We start from the raw sequence: 17799 nt of genomic DNA on the forward strand, positions 1-17799 counted from the left end.
CTTTCCTGACTGAACTCAGCACAGTAGGGTAGTGGGGAACTTTTTTTGTGATCATCTCCTTACACCATTATTCTGAAAGTGTCCTTTCTTGGTCACGCTATCAAGGAGTTTGGGGAGCTGTGGAAAATGGGTATAGGTGGAGAAAACTACTTTAGGTGGATACTTCAAATCCAGAACCCTTCATCAGCTCATTAAGAAGAGCAAGCAGTAACTCATTTCTATTGACCTGTACAGGTGCTTGAATTGTAGGTCACTATAGCATCCTCATAATTCTTTATCATCTGTATTGTCAAGCTCTTACCTGTCCCAAATATTTAGACCAATAAAACAAACTACATAGACAATCAGTATTGTCAATCATTCTGTACGGAACATTGCTGAGGAAAGAGCTCACAAACAGAACAATTATATTCAAACAAAACAGTGAAAACATTTAACAAATCTCAGATAGCCCTTTTACCCCCACTGTACTGTCTGCTTTACCATTCTCCCTCTCCCACAAATAAAGACAGTAAAAAAATCATGAGAATACCTTTGAACTTGTGAAAGACGGCCCATAGCTCAGCAATGTCAGTGGCAAATGTTATGTCTGTGTCGAGGACAATGACTCGCTCAAGATTGGAAGGTAGAGTCTTAGTCAGAACCAACTTCATCAGCCCGTAAATCCCAGAGTAGTGTTTGTTGGGAATCCAAGACACTTCCGACTGATGGGAAATGGGAAGTGGGAAAGAGAAAGAAAAAATATTCTTCATTAGAGAGAGAACCTCCTCCTGACTCTAGATTCTTGTAACAGTGGAAGATCTCTGAGTACCAGCAATACACCACCATAAAATGCCACAGGGAAACAGTCATTTAAATCCCTGCTTTGAAATTAACTTCAGAAGCTCTGAAACATGCTAAAGTTTCTGGAAGCTTGAAAAGTTCTTTAAGGCAACTGCTTTGCACAATATAATTAAAATTAGTTGAGTCTTTCCAACCTGGTACAATCAGTTCTGAGACATCATGTATCCTGCTAAAATTGAAATACATTTGTAATCCAAAACTTCAGGTGTACTGTAGATTGCTTTCATTTTCAAAGAGACAAAAATTTTTTGTGTTTACCATTCCCAGAATTTTCTAACTCTTAAGTAGAAGTAACAAATATAATTTTTTCCCTTTTATTTCTTACAGGTTTGGAGGTCAGCATTTCATAAGGCCAGTCATTTGGAATAATAGACCAGAAAATTTAAAAATAATTGTTTCTTACAAACTCAATTTTTCCTTAAGCCTGCATCTTTAACTTACAACTAGCCACATCACATGTACAGGCTCAAAAGTGGAGAAAGTGGAAGAACATTTTTAACCACATATTTTTGTTTGTTATATATTGAAGAGGCAGACCCAAATAGTTACATTTCTTCAGTAAGGGCTAAACAAAACATTTGTACAGCTTCTAAAATAAGTTGGGAAACTAATCTCAATAGTTCATTGTGCTACTGGCACTAGGATGTTCCATCTGCTAGGTTTTATTTTCTTTCTGCGAGTCTCAAGTTCTCAAATATTACGTGTCACTATGGAAAGTGGATATAGAAGTTTTTGTGAAGTTCCTATTGCCCTGTCAGTTACTCCTCTTGTTTAATGTTTTAAAGGGCAGGAACTACAATTTCCAGATTTTAAGTTTTCCCCTAAGTCACCATCTCGTTAACTTCAATTAGTATTTTTTCTACAGGGGACCAGAGTGAGACAGATTTCAGGATTTGTCCTGGCCTGTTATACCTCAGACAAAGTAAGCAGAAACTAAGGGCACTCATAAAACTGAGAAGATTTATTCTGTTGTTTAAATGTCTCATATCTATTCACTGGCATTGTAAAGTTTACTATGTGAAACAGCTTTTGCGCAGAAGAGCTCATTTCCTCCAAAATCCATCAAGAAAACATTCCCATAACAGAATGGGTTTCTAAACTTTCCTTGGAAGTTGAAAGAGTGGTTGAAGAAAAGCTAATAATAGCTGCTTGGAGTGCATTTCTTTTTGAATATAAAGTGACAAGGCCTCTGCTGATGTAAGATGATCTGCTCTTTTCCCTTCAAAACGGCACACAACTTTCTTCTGTATTCTCAGGGTTCCTGTACCACGGCAGAGCTCCCCCCCCACTGCTAAGTTCATTAAAAAACCTGAACGTATTAGAGCAAATGTTTGAGGATAACTGCAAAATTTTAAAGGGAAAAGCAGGAAAAGCAGGTCACCTTAAAACAAACCCAAAACAGAAAGGGCAAACTGAAGTGTGCAGTTTTGTTTAGTTTTTTTGAAAAGTATCTCACTCTGGCAATCCATTTGTATGTACCCTTGTCTGCATATAATTCATATGTAATCACTTGCATATAAAATTGGCTGGAATTGCCTCCTACACACATACTTATTATGTACTTGAGGTCTCTATAGGATTTGCACTGTAGAATGCCAGAAGTAGCACAAGCAAGGAATCCTAGGTCGCCGGTATAAACGACTATGAAAGAAATGAGAGAGTGAAGTAACAAAGTAACACACAGTGTGTTTTAATTTATGAGCCATCACTCTTATTTCATTCTTTCTAGCTTACCCTCTCTGTAATTTGCATGGTGTTTAGAAATCTAGTTTCTGTCTCCCAGATATATGCCAATCTTGTCTCTAGTTATATAAAAAAATGAACCTCAACGTTCTCCATAAATGTCTTCTACGTGTGTAACAGAGGTCATTTCAAATCCACATCCTCAAAGCTCCAGTTCCTGTGGTCCTAGTTCTCTCACATGATTGCCCTAGGAAGCGACAATGACATCAAGGTCTCAGCAAAGCAGTATTTACCCTGCTTCCCCAAACTTTGCGTATCATTCTGAATCTGCCACTTGATGTCTTCTGTTCTAGACCAGCCATGGAGATCAGCTCTCTAGTCATACTGACATGGTAAAAGAGTTAAAAGTAATTTTACAGACTTGAGCTTGCTTTTATTATTACCTACCCCTATGTTATTAATTTTGGATGTCAGATCCTTCATTTAATTAGTCAAAATGCAATATTGTTCCAGAATACCTCCTAATATGCTTATGCAAATAAGCCTAATAAGGCAGTGGTTCAGATGTCACATGGATAGTCTGAGACAAGCAGGGAAGGTAAAAAATGGCTGGAAAAGTAAGTCACCTTCAAGGAGCCATTACTTTCTTTGCTCTTAGGATTCCAAATATCTAACACCATTGCCATGTATCAATGCAGGGAGGAAACAATCTTGCCTGGTTCTTTCTTCTGATCTGGCACACAGAAGCCAGAAGCCTGCCACCCTGAAGCCTTATGACTGAAAGGATTGCTTTTGAAAATTAAAGGAGCAATCCTTATTCCAAATGTTCTATCACAGCTGGCTCGCACGTGTTTGATTTGAGCATATGTTGAAGTTTGAACTGCCAATTGGTTTAACATATATGAAGTTTTCTCTCCTCTGATGCAGACTTGTCTAAGACATAAACAGGGGTCCTAATTAGTCCCCAGCAAAATTTCTTCACAGCTTTGCTATTCATAAATAATGTAACCATTCCAAATTCATGCCAAGGAAAATTCCTCATGCTACACAACAGCACTGTGAACGCTTGCTCTCTCTGGATATTACATACAGCCTTACTAAAAGAAATACAAGAACCCTATGGTTGAATAGGTGCTTGGTAGTTAAGAAGTGCCAGTTTGAGATAATTAAGGTGGCCTAAGCACAAACTCCTGCAAGATTCTGCACCCTCCAAGCTGTCCACTTTGATAAAACTTGTAACAGTTAGCCATTTCATTTCACTAAATATTGTCTAAATATTTTCTGTAAGTCTTCATACTTTTTTTTTATTCCAGCATAGTTAAAATGGCCCACATATGGAATGTTTGTGAACCATTTGCTTTACAAGCTAGATCAGAGTTGCCTTCAGAGAACAAATATTCCCAGAAGATACAGCAGGTACAGGAAAAAGAGAGAGTTTGTAAAAAAGAAAGTGAAACAAAATAGTGTGACATACTTTGCAATTTGTATAATTCTCAGTTCAGCAGAAATAGCACACCTCAGATCTCTCCCTCTCAACATGTGGATTTTTTGTTCATGGGAGCAGAGTAAAGAAAGGCATTTAGCTGGTGCTGACAGCGATTCTTTTAGGTAAGCTAAGTGAAATATCTTCTCACTAAAGGTCTTTCATCAGAACGATCTTTATTATTTCCATCATTGGACTGAAATTATACTAAATTATCTAAATTCTTTGGTGCTTTCTGGCTATGAATGCAGAAATTAAATGCCCCGGAGTCTGCCTGCTGCACACAGCTGATCACTCTGGTAAATGCCAGAGAAGCAGGAGCAACAGTCTCCACATCCAGTGATACTTCACCAGGGAGCTGTCTTCTCTAACTATGCTCTATCTATGGGAAAAGCTGGCTAAAAGACAGTGTCTGTACACAGCTTAGCTCAGCTTTCTCAGTGTTGCTAACACTGTAGAAATGTTCATTAGTCACCAGAAGTGCCCTTTTTAAGGAGGAAAGTCTAATATGGACACACAGCTTCAAATCAACTTCCTTCTTTCTACAGAATCATGGAATAGTTTATGTTGGAAAAGACCTTAAAGATCATCAAGTCCAACATTAACCCAGCCCTGCCAAGTCTACCACTAAATCATGTCCTTAAGTGCCACATGTACATGTCTTTCAAATACCTCCAGGGATGGTGACACAATTACACAACCATTTCAATGAAGAAATTTTTCCTAATATAGAATCATAGAATCATAGAATGGTTTGGGTTGGAAGGGACCTTAAAGATCATCTAGCTCCAACCCCCCTGCCATGGGCAGGGACACCTTCCACTAGACCAGGCTGCTCAAAGCCACTCGAAACCCTCCCTGGTGACACTTGACGCTGCTTCCTCTTGTCCCATGATGGAAATGATACAAATATGATTTGTATAGTGACTATACTTCCAATTTTTAAAGTATTTTTGTTCTTAAAAACACTTGAGTCTGGTTGCCCACACACTGAGATTAAAGAGCACAACTGGAGTCATCAAAAATATATTCACTCAGACTTCGACTCTCACAGTGTACTTTTTTAAGGAATTGCAGTGATTTTTTTTTCCCCTAAATATTCTAATTTCCTCCCCTCAAACAGGTGATAAGGAAATTTGCCCAGGCTTCTCAGCCGAATACTGACCGCTCTGTAGCTGTAAATGAAATCTGTACTAGGGCAGGTACCTTGAGCCCCTTTGAAAGGGATGGAGACTTGGTCTTGTAGACTTAGCAGACAGCAAATTTGGAAAATACTACCAGCAGGAGCAGAATGGAAGTTGGAACAGTGACCAATAGGAACGGACAATCAACTTATGGGTGCCTGAATCTTGTCAGACCATGAGTCCATCAAGCTCAGCAGCTGACATCTGGCAGTGGATGGTGACAGGTGCCTACCAAAGAATATAAAACCAGTGAAGTACAGCAGTACTGCTCCCATATATACTCTCATCCTCTGACAATTCCATAGAATCACAGAACGGTTTGGGTTGGATGGGACCTTAAAGCCCATCCAGTTCCACCCCCCCTGCCATGGGCAGGGACACCTTCCACTAGACCAGGTTGCTCAAAGCCTCATCCAGCCTGGCCTTGGACACTTCCAGGGATGGGGCATCCACAGCTTCTCTGGGCAACCTGTTCCAGTGCCTCACCACTCTCCCCGTGAAGAATTACTTTCTGATGTCCAATCTATACCTACCCTCTTTCAATTTAAACACATTACCTCTTGTCCTGACACGACATGTCACCACAGAATTTGCACCAAATTTTGGAGCTAGAGGTGGTATTTTTTTTTCTTTAACAGCTTTTGATGGATTTTTCAACTGTGAATTTGGTTGATTTTTGAAGTCCTGTAAGTTTTTAGCAACCACAAAATCCTGTAGCAGACTGTCACATCTTATTTACAACTCCTGTTTGTTGTAAATTACTCATTACTTAACCCTCTTCCTTTAAGTACTGGAAGTCAACAGAAAACTTAACAACCTGGCTTGCTATGTGCTTATTGGATTGGGAGAGGGTAGATAACAGCACCCTTAAACAAAGCACTCAAGTCTTAGCTAGACAACTACATGAACCCGAGTCTGCATTCCCCTTCCAGATACAGCTTTTCATCAGTTAACCAGATTTGATTACCTCCCTACCAGAAGAAAATCTATCTTGACTTTCCGTGACTAATAGGTTGAAGTCCATACAGCATCACAGAATGGTTGAAGTTGGAAGGGACCCCTGGAGGTCTCCTGGTCCAACCCCACTACTCAAGCAGGGACACCTAGTGTCAGTTGCCCAGGACCATGTCCAGACAGCTTTAGTATCTTCAAGGATAGAGACTCAACAACCTCCCTGACCAATCTGTGCCAGTATTCAGACACCCTTCACAGTAAAAAGTGCTTCCTGATATTCAGAGGGAATATCCTTTACTTCAGTTTGTCCTCACTGACCCTTGTTCTATCACTGGCCAGCTCTGAAAAGAGCCTGGTTCTATAATCTTTGCTCCTTTCCTTCAGGTATTAATATACATTGATGAGCCTTCTCCAGGCTAAACAGGCCCAGCACTCTCAGTCTTTCCTCATATGTGAGATGCTCCAGTCTCTTCATCACCTTTATGGCCCTTGGTTGGACTCTCTCCACTATGACCATGTTTCTATTGTAATGGGGAGCCCAGAACTGCACCCAGCATTCGAGGTGTGGTCTACCAATGCTGAGTAGAGGGGAAAGATCACCACCCTTGACCAGCTGGCAGTAATTTGTCAAATGCAGCCAAGGATACCATTATCCTTCTTTCTCCCAAGGGTAGGCATGTTGCTAGCTCATGTCCACCAAGACTCCCAGATCCTTTTTCTGCCAAGCTGCTTTCCAGCTGTGTGGCCCACAGCATACACTGGTGCATGGGTTAGATCCCAGGTGCAACACTTTGCACTTCTTGTTGAATTTCACGATGTTCTTGTCAGACTCTCTTGTCTGTTAAATAACATTTTTTTCCATTTTCTTAACAGAATTTCTCACTGTCCCACAGAATATATAGCGCTGTAACACCCCCTGAGCTACAAAAAGTGCTTCCTGTTCAGATGAGGGAAGTTTGGCTGATGAAGTGTTTTCCCTGGCAGCATGTCCTTAAACACTTTACACTGGAAAAATGCAACCTTCAATACCGCATTGATTTTCTCACTACATTTACTGCATCTTCCTAGATATGCTTGGAAAAAAAAATCAATCAACATAATCCTCAGCGATGACATAATATCCCCATCCCCAGTCCAAATAAGACACCCTTTCTGCACAGCTGACTTCACAAAGGCACCATTGAGACCAGTATCTTCCAAGAGTCTGAAGGTCAGACTGGCTGGGTTGATGTACCAGGCTGAGAAACAACAAGCCACTTGGGCACACCCCTCTCAGAGGTGGACTAATAAATGGGATTAAATAGATCCAAATCCCACCACCACCCAGACTTAACGGCTGCAGATTGACTGCAGTGGGGAAAGAGCCAGCAGCAAATACATGGAGTCAGAAAACAGAAAAGGCTGGGGGAAGTTGAAAAGGCAGTCTGAGGGTAATCCTGCCTCTCTAGAGCTTTCATGCCAGGTTTTGCTATTAAAAATATCTGGCATCTAGAATATACAGCTTGAAATAAAGGTAAGTGGGAATTAGGTTTTGTAATGAATGACTTGATGGAAGCCCGGATTTCCCAAAGTATTCAGCATGTACTTGTTCTCACCAACTTCAACACAGGCACTATCTTCCTGAAAATTTTATCTGTCAGACTTCAGGATCTTAAAAAAGAGTGAACAAAGTGAAACAAAACAAACCAAATCTTCCAGGCCACAGCACGACCATAGAGTGTTGTAGATCTGCAGAAATTTTATCTGGATTGTTCTGAATTGTATCTGACACTGACCTGAAACCAGCGCTATCTACATGGTGCAAGAACTTAGAGCTGGAGGGATCTCTGTGATGGAAGACCATCCAAATTCTTTGGTAGCTGCTAGCTTCAGGCAGCCCTTACAAATGGCCCAGGCATGGGAAACAGCCCTGGAAACTCTGATGTATGAATCAGATAACAATAAAAATAGATAATTCCTCAGACTGAATAAATAACTGCCTAGAAACAGTTGATAACTTGTTTTCACAGCTTTTTCATTACTTGTTTAGTGCTTTACTGCTTCTAGGAACACTACAAGGAGCAAGACTATTTTTTAAAATCATGTGACCTTTATTTAAGATAAAACTAATAGAACTAGGGCTTTGTTGTGCCTTATAAACTGGAGGACAGTACTGTCACCATTTTAATGACAACCATACTACTAACTTTTTGCAACACAAAACATAATAACAGGGGGAAAACAGTATCATATGGCTGGCACAGCACAGGAACTTTTGTAGATGCAGTTTTTCTCATCACAGATTTTCACTTTCACACAGGGCCAACTTCATCCTGCTGTGAATTTCTGCCATGCCTCTTCTCACACTGATGAAAACTGAGTCACAATACCAGCAGCACTAGCAAAGATCAGGGTTAGTTTCAGGATAATCTTTCCATTTCACACTGACCATACCTCACAACAGCTAAACTCTTTGCAGGGACATCTGGCTGAGTCCCTTTCTCACTCTCATGCCTCCCAGAGAGCAATATCAATATCCTGTTGCTAAGATCAGGTTAACTGAATCATTGAGAAAGGAGAGGAATAGCAGGTTAACACTTAAATATGGGCATCATTCATGCCTGTCTTTAGCATGCTGTATTTATTTTTTACAGATAATAACTAAACAAACAAACAAACAAAAAACTCAAAACCAAAACAAAACAATGGCATGGAGGGGCAGGGGCAGGAGGAGAAAGAGCATGTGCACAATTCCAAGTGACCAAAGAGCCTGGGTGACTGTCACCTGTAATAGTTTCTTTTTGAAGAATGCCAAAAGGAATCTCCTTGCATCTCACCTTTGGTAACTCACTGCCTTTGCTCCATCCTTCTCAGGTATCCAGCAAACATTAGCAGAAGAGCCTTATTTAAATGAAACCAGACTCTGCTGTTAATGTTTGCTGGGTAACTTATAACTTCAGCCTTGAATTTAATTTTTTCCTGGGTGATTCGCAGCATTTGATTATACTGATATTCTTCCCCCTCCCCCCCAACATGTCCTTACTATTTATATGAATGGTTGTCAAGGAAACCAGGAATCCAGCAAAGCTGGGGAACTTTTCTAGATTCAGAATTTCTGGTGCCAGAGTACTTAAAAAATAGTAATAATTCACACTGAGAAACAACTGTAAGGAGATGAGAATTCATACATTTTTGCTAAAATTATTTTCTATTTCTGCTGGCCTTTGCTGCCGTTCTTCTTACTCATCACAGAATCTCTGGTGACTTTAATAGAATTCTGCCTCATCTCTTGCTTTATGAACAGATGATATCTTCCACACATACATGCAACAAGTCTGGATACAAATAGCGGTGAGCAAAAAGGTTAAGATAGAAAGGGATGATTATCTGAACCTCTGAGTCCTGGATAATGTAGAGTAAATGCAGAAACTGCGGAACAAGTCACAACTGGAAAGGAAGATTAGATACCAAAAAGGCAGACCAAGCAAAACCTTCCAAAACAGAACCAGCATACAGCAAAGGAAAATAACTGCAAATTAATTCTCATCTCTGTAGCAAAGTCTGTAACATAGTCTGACTGACGCTGATGTTTGGTTTTGGGGTTTTTTTTCCTTCTTTCTTTCCACATCTCTCACAAATACAGACATGTACACAAAGGGCAGACAAGTGGGAAAAACTTGATTTAAGGATGCTTCTTCAAAACAACTTCCTTAATAACAAAATTAACTGAGGGTACCAAGAGTGAAGATATGCTCTGTTTTTGGAACCAATGTGCTTTATACAGCTGAAACTGCAGACTGTTATAAAGTAAAATTAATGGGTCTTTTTTTGTCCCTGCCATTTAGGTACCAGCCATATATTCAGCCATAAATCTTCTTCAGAGAAGAAATGACCAAATAGTATTTCACCTCCTGGGATCACTGAGGATTTTCTCCCTCCCCTTAGGTCTTTGGCTGCCTTTTCTCCACACAGTTTCCATCCCTCTCTTCTTGCTTAGCCCCACCAAACTCAAACGGACAGTTTCCATTTGATTCTGAGTCCTTTTCTTTACTCTCCTCTGAAACATTCTTAGTCTCCTCCTAAGAGAAAACTCTCCTCAGTTTCTTGCTATCTCCAAAAGGCTGAATGCCCTCTTTGTTTTTCTCTATTCATTTGTACAAGAAGAGACTGAAGAACAGAAAAGTCTGGCCGGTCTCACTTAGTGCTGTTTCTTGTTCCTTTGCGGCCTTTGGCCTCAACTCCAGCGGTTTCTCAGTGTGGTAGTGAAGGGTGGAGGACCTACAAGAGCATCCTTAGAGAGGTGAGTGAGAATAAACCAAACGCCAGCCTCCCAGTCATACCTCTCCAGCAGAGCCAAAAGTGTAGGTTCTCCCTAGAAGATAAGAGAGACTTCTCTTTTTTTTCTTCCTCAGTGAATGAGTGAAGAGACACACACAAGCTGGACTAGATAAAATGGCAGGAAGCCAGAGCTTTCTGCTAAAAGCTAACTGACATGTAGGTTTGGCTAGAATTTGGGCGGTGGTCAAAAGCAACTCATGGCTTCCCTTCTCACTTCACTTGTATGGAAAGATAAGAAAGATCAATTGCACAATTTAATCGCTAGTGAATTCAATCAACAAGCTCTTTTCAGGGAAGATACAAATCCTTGAAAATATTATCATTGCCAGCTTATTAATTTTAGTAACTATGCAAATACATACACATGAGCTGCAGCCATTATACGTTCTGGCAATTTTCCATGCAGCCCTTGGGGTCAAAGTCCAGAGGCATCCAATCTGTATTTTGCACAATGTCAGGATATTAAACAGGTCTCATCAAGATGCATTGTCCAGAATAAACAGCAATACCATCTCCTGCATAAACACAGGTTAAGTTGGATAGACAACAGCCTCAGCTTGGTGACAAAAATGTATCTGAAGTGGGATTTTTTTTTCCTTACTGGATTTTGTGCAAGAATCCCTTTTTTAAGGATGATGAAAGAAGGTGGAAGAACAGTTACAGTGACTGTTATTAACCAAGTAACACCTGGCAGGAGACTGCAGGTCTAAAATAGTAGTTATCACATGCAAAAAAATCCCCAGTCAAAACCTAAAAATGACCCTTTTAAGACTGAAAGATTTTATCCTGTTTCTTTCTGTCCAATATGAAACAGAATGTACTTCAGTGCAACAGTCAGAGTTGCAGAAGATGATGTTTTGTAGAAAGGATGTGGGAATGCAGCTTCCACCAGACCTCTCACATCCTAATACGAAGTTAAAACATAGCAAATACATGTGGAAAAAAAAAAGAAAAAGGACTCATTCCTCTATTCAGAAGGAAATCACTAGCTATTATCCAGCATCTCACCAGTAAAATCACCTCTCTCCAGATCTAAACTTTTACTGTTTCTACCTTCAGAGCAAGAATGGTGAAACTTTAATAACTGAAAATGCTGCACCAAGGAAGAAGCCATTAGTAGGTGGAACATGCATCTGGCTGGTGGAATAAAGCCTATATCCCACAAAGATCTGTTCGTTCTCTTATTTTCAGGAAAAGCAAAGAATTTGCAGGAAAACAAATCAACCTCCATCCTGCACGGTTGGAAGCCATGTGAGTGGAACTTTTTATATTTCAATTGTTGCTTCAAGAGAACAAAAATCACATGAAGCAGTGACCCTTTCTCCAGTGGTAAGTATTATAATACTTCAAAACTTCAGGAGACTAAAAAGCTCCAGAAATGCATCTGGGATAAAAAAAAAAGATCACAAAGGATAAAACGTATTACAATTATGAACAAGCAATACTAACAATAACCCAGTATAAGAAGCACTGAATGCAAGGGGGGGACACTTATTATTTTTCTTTGTTACTAGAAAGGGATAAGATGTCTCTCAAACAATGCAGCACTAACTAGACAGACAATTTTCTGAAGAAAATAGAGACATTATTGGGAAAGCTGAGCTCCTCCAAAGCAAGAAATGTTGAGCTTCATGCTCACGAAACCAGTCTAGCTTCTTGCCTAGGTTTTGGTTAAATATTGGTCAAATATTTAAGATAACAGTGAATTTGCATGAGTGGTATTTAAAGGAAGGGTCCGTGTAGCAGGCATGTATCTCTTACAGTTCTTGAAACTTTTGTTGTGAGGGCTAAGGCCATCAGTGTCACCCTAATTCCATGTAATCTTGTAGTTTCACCCTAAGGACCATCAGCTAAAAATGCAGTCAGGCAGGTGAACACAGATCTTAAATGGCTGGTTAAAACAATAGAGCTGGAACCATTTTATAAAGGCTTTCAACTGCATCAGCTAAAAACTGTGGAATCCATTCAACTGTGAAAGGAGTCAAACCTGAAGTAATGGAACAGTATAAGGGAGAATTATCAGGACATCAAAACACTGCTGAGTTTTCATCCTTGTGCTGAAAGGGTGAGACCTAGACACCATCCTCCTAAACCTCAAAAAAAGAAGCTTGCAGGATAAAGTCAGTTTGATTTGCAAAGTGGTCTCTTCCCTAACAGACATGAAATTTCACAGTTTAGAAATTCAAATGTTCTCATATCAAGCTGATTCAAAAAAGGTACTATTAATGACATCTAATTAATAACCTTACTATATACCCCAGAAATGAAACTTTTGCTGGATTAAGTCAATTTGACCTGAAAAGTGGTATATCCACTAACAGAAATAATTTCTCAATTAAAAAATTTAAATGTTCTCATACCAAGTTGACTCAAAAAGAGGTACCATCAGTGGCATTTAATTAATGACCTTATTATTTACCTTCCCTTAGAAGCAGGCACTCAAACTCCAGATCAGCCTGAATGCCATTACCCAGGCTGAGATGGTTTCAGAAGACCTGTAACAAGAGTGACTGCACTTCACCCACCATGTGCTCCTGCAACGTCAGACACACAGCACGGCTTCTGTCTTTCCACTGCTGTGAAAAAGCCTCATACAAAGAGGTGTGCCCAGGTAAGGTGACCATCACTTTTCACCACAAGAATGACCATTTCAGCTCTAGCCCTTCAGAACACTTTCTCCCTACAATGCCTGCTGGACTAGTCAGTGTGAAGGAGCTCACGCCTGAAATACTGTGCAACACTTCCCTGAATTCCAGCTGTTTCTCAGAAATATGCCAAAACCAAGTACGTTAAAAATGATGGATTTTAACAATTCCAGCTCCCTGGTGCTGAACCAAGGGTATTCTTGGAGTCCTTCCAGCCTTCTATCGTTTTTCAGCTTATCAATCAGACATGGAAATATATACACTGCAGGTCTTCGTAAATCTACAATCATGGATCACTAAACATTTTTCTAAGATGTTCATATCAATACCAATCCTGAATAGGAAAGCCTTGAACAGCCACTGCTGTTCTTCTATCAGCAATCGAATGCCTTCTGACAGGGAGGCATCCTTATGAGCAAGTGAAAAGCCATTAAGATCTACGACCACAGTCATTGTAAGTCTTCCCAGCTTTTTATCTGTTAGTGCCAAGAAACTGTGCTGGAACACAGGATGCCCATTAACTCTCCCCAGCAAATATTGGGGATATACAACCTATACTCCTCATGCAGATCAAAGTGTTAAATAATTTCAGTATGTCCAAGGTTAGGACAGAAAAATGCCTTAATTTCTCAGGCGTGGATGATGAAGTTGTGAGGAAACAGTTGCTGTAATGGGGATACACAGTACAAACATAGTTGCAGCAGTCAGTTTGTGGCACTGTGTGTATTTAACAACTTTTTTTTTTCCCTGAGTGCATTGGATAACTTTTGTGCAACTGAAGAATTTTAGTTAATTCTGTTAGCTGCTCATGTGCAGCTATTAATCTTTTTCTCATTCTCTGCTAAAATAGCCATCCCTAGTGGTGCAGCACATGTTGCTGCAATACGGTGGTGTTTAAGAAAGCCGAATAGGAATCCTTGCTATTGAAATGTCAGTCAGCTACTATAATACAAATGTGGGTGATGGCAGTGGAAGAGAGAGGGCTCCTTATTCCTCACTTCATATACATTACAAAGAACAGCTACTCTGGCTTCCTGGTGGAGGTAGTACAAAGACTGTACTGCTTTTCCCTAGAGTCAAGAAAAAGGTGGAGCTAAAGCAAAGCCCATAACAGGTAGAGGTAAGTTATAACATTAACAAAGAACTCCAATGTTTCCAAAACACCAGCAACAGTAGGAAAGTATTAGGGGTTTATAAAAGCCAGATGTGCAGTAGAAGCACTGCACAATATAACACAGTAGGCAGACTGGGAATGCTGCACCTTCTTGCACCACACTGGGCTTCATCCCAATATAACAAATTCTTACAGTTCCATCTTGAACGAACTGACCACGTTTGTAAATCCAAGGAAAAAATATACAAAAATCTGCAAAAAGCTATTCCCCTTTGGTATTTTACCTCTCTCCACAGACAAAGTCAGAGGTGAAGCTGTTCATGAAAGTCAGATGTCACTAAGCAGCTGACAACTTCTGGAAGTAAATAATGGCACCGTGACTCCCATTCTCATGACCCATTTCTGACCAGCCTCACTGATTTCCACAGCTCTTCTTCATCACTGCGTGTTTTGAATAGGCAGAAATTTAAGACCCAATGTGATTTTATGTAAAATTACTTTTTTTCATATTCTGGTTCTGAATGATAATGGAAAACACACTACGTTTAATTTGTAATGTTGCATGGCTTTCTGTGTGCAGGAGAGGGACCGGAAGTGCAGAGGAAGTACTACTCGGGCTGCACGGACAGACTGTGACCACTTCACAAAGGTTCCACTGTGCTGGGGAGTTTGAATCGCTATCTGTTTCTTGGTGGATTTCCTCCCAAGCACTCCGAAGGGAAAGTATCTTGGCTTGCAAAGCTTGGTATGTTAATGTCCAGTCATCTGTACTGAAAACCATGGATAAAAGACCCTGCTCATAGCAAGGTAGCACTATGTCACAACCACAAGCACATTTTATCACCCGAGACTTCACGTCTCTAGTATTGAGTATATTCATTAGCAAATGCACAAAATCTCAATTCTAATGTGGAAATTCAAGTCTAAAACTAAAACATGCAAGTTACAAACATCTGTACAATGTTTTGATTATAGGCTTTGGTTTTCAAAATCTTAAATTTCCTTTTTTCTTTTTATTTAAAAAAAATATCATTCTTTAAAAGCGAAAGGGAAAGGGCAGGAAGAAAGAGCTGTCTATGCTTATTAATTCACTGGCAGGTACAGACAGCCAGTTTACAAAAAAGACCAAAGGCTGGTGAAATGCAGGAGCATTGCAAGCCCACCGTAACCTGACAGTATTTGACCAAAAGCACAGTGCTGTAGAAACACTTTAACTGAATACCTACCACTGCATAAATGAATGTAAAAACAAACAGACACTGTGTTTCACATCCTGTATTGCATTAATAGCAATTAAATCCTGCATGTGAAGTGGAAAAGACAGGAAGGAAAGTAATGTACATCTGCTTTATTACTTTGTGTGTCTGCCTGAGGCATGCAGTGAACTACTTAACAAATAAGCAACCAGGCCCTGCCCTTGAACAACATAGAATATGCAAGCAGTGCAATGCAAATATGACCTAACTGTTAAAATCCATGATAGCTAGTAGCCAGTCATTAGTCCTGGAAATATAAATTGTTATGGATGGCTGCTTCTGCAACATTCATTGGAATTGTTTGAGCAGTAAGATGGTGGAATGCAGGAGAACGCTGGCCCATTTTGTTGTTCAAAGCTTTGTCAACACTGTTATCACTGTTACTCTCTGCAGTTGATGTGATTAAAACTAAGCTAATAATCTGCTCATCAAATATCATCCCACAACTTCCCAACTGTCAGTCCGCTCCCTCCCGTATTCAGCAGGTGGTATCTGCAGTTCTGTTGGGAGTATTTCCTTCAACATGGTTCCAAAACTGGCATATGGCAATGTGTGATACACAGAGCCCTACCAATTCATTGGAAAAGCTTCCACCAGTAGCAAAAAAATCATGGCATTTGATTTGCTTTTGGTGTCATTTGTTGCACAGATGCATAAAGCATACATTAAAAAGGCTAACAGAATTGGGATTTTGGCTTAGGATAACTCTTACATGGACAATGCAATCTGTTGAACAGGACACTTGTTTGCTGTCTGGATGGTGAAGGGAGTCTTTGAAGAGGCATCTTAGGTGGATTGGGTGACAATCCCTAAAACATGGTTCTGTCCAATTTTAACAATCCAGCTGGCCTGTGGTCCTACATGACCATTGCAGGATGAGCACAATCCATCACTGTAGACTATCTTAACCTACAAACAAAACATTTTTTTAACTATCTTAAATATGTACCAAAGACTGTCCTACATGATCATTTCTACACATGCAGGAACTGCTTCTATTGATTGTCTTACCCTTGCACAATTGATTAATTTCGCAGAAGGAACTGTCTGCGAAACTTTGGGACAATCAGATTCTCCACCCAGATTCTCCAAATGTGTTAATCAACACATTTAAGCATACAATTTGGTCTAGGCACAGCAGGGACTGCCTAGGAAATCTCAAGAATGGTCTGCAATCCCCACTGGGAGAGCTCCTGCAACAATCTACCAAATACTTCTCCTGCAGATGGTCAGCAGTACAGTCAATCACTCGGTTTCAACTTGGTCTGCTGTCTCAAACCAGCCCTTTATCTCACCTATGAAGTCAAGTAGCCTGGTAGTTCCTGGACCACCCTGAGAATTAGTAACTTAAGCACACTGGGAATGCACACAGGCACAGCTCTGAGACCCAGCTACACTCAAATTATAATTAAAGAATAAAACATGATTTTCCTGCTTAAATCTCATAGTCTTTGGCCATCTATCTGACCAAAATGATGTCAACGTCTGACCTAGTGAACTGCCTTCACATTTCAGATGGAAATGGCTAAGGAGTGACTGACCTCATGCTTAAGTAAATGGCTAAAGTTAGGTGACACTTATGTCATGCATTATGCCAGCTTGGTTTTGCCTTCTGGATCACACCACTGATCTGACTGAGTAAGCAGGTAACATCAACATTTCTGACATGCAATCACCTAAGGCAGCACTGGCAGTGAGATTTGTGGTCTATTCTTTCTGGGAACAGTAAAAGCTGGAATATCATCCACATACATAGTAGGGAGCTTTTCACACTTCACTTATAGGTCAAATGCCCATCTATTGCAAAAACCTATTCACCATCCCTACCTTCAATTTCACATATGGTTGTGGGCTGTGGGCTGAAATATTTAAAGGCCATGGCTTTTCTGCTTTACCAGTGATGATAAGACTACATTTATCTGGGCCATCAAGATTCACACACAGCAGAGCAGGTAACTCTGCATTCTACCTTCTGCTTCCATCAGTTCACCTGATGTTGTCAGCAGTCTGTCAGGCAACATCTGGGAAAACAAACTCAGCTCATCTGTATTCCACACATCACACATACAGTATGGCTTTATCAGCTGCTCCTTCTGCTCCGGGCCAATGCAGACCACAATGGATTTAATGCCTACACTCCCTTGGGAGTGAACCGTCATGAGATTCCACGTTGAATAATGAAGTGCAGGAGCTAAGCGCTTGTGTTGCACATCTTCAATTGTTAACTCTGGAAAAACTGAAACTGAAAAAACACAGTAACCTGCAGCCTGATATTTGTAAGCCACAGCTGTAATGAATCTTTTAGATCAATGTTTTGCAG

The 17799-nt window shown here is 40.2% G+C and overlaps 1 protein-coding gene across 1 annotated transcript in view; it reads right to left on the reverse strand.

Moving 5' to 3' along the window:
- Positions 1-532: 532 nt before the first annotated feature.
- Positions 533-17799, reverse strand: part of LOC104508124 (glycosyltransferase-like protein LARGE1) — a gene marked incomplete at its 3' end in the record, with an annotated part of 115697 nt that continues 98430 nt past the window's right edge. The window contains exon 7 of the mRNA XM_010149639.1: positions 533-704. Within this exon, the coding sequence (XP_010147941.1) occupies positions 533-704 (172 nt within the window). The remainder of the gene's footprint in view (positions 705-17799) is intronic.

This window comes from Eurypyga helias, unplaced genomic scaffold, assembly GCF_000690775.1.
Source record: "Eurypyga helias isolate BGI_N326 unplaced genomic scaffold, ASM69077v1 scaffold724, whole genome shotgun sequence".
In the NCBI taxonomy this organism is placed as follows: domain Eukaryota; kingdom Metazoa; phylum Chordata; class Aves; order Eurypygiformes; family Eurypygidae; genus Eurypyga; species Eurypyga helias.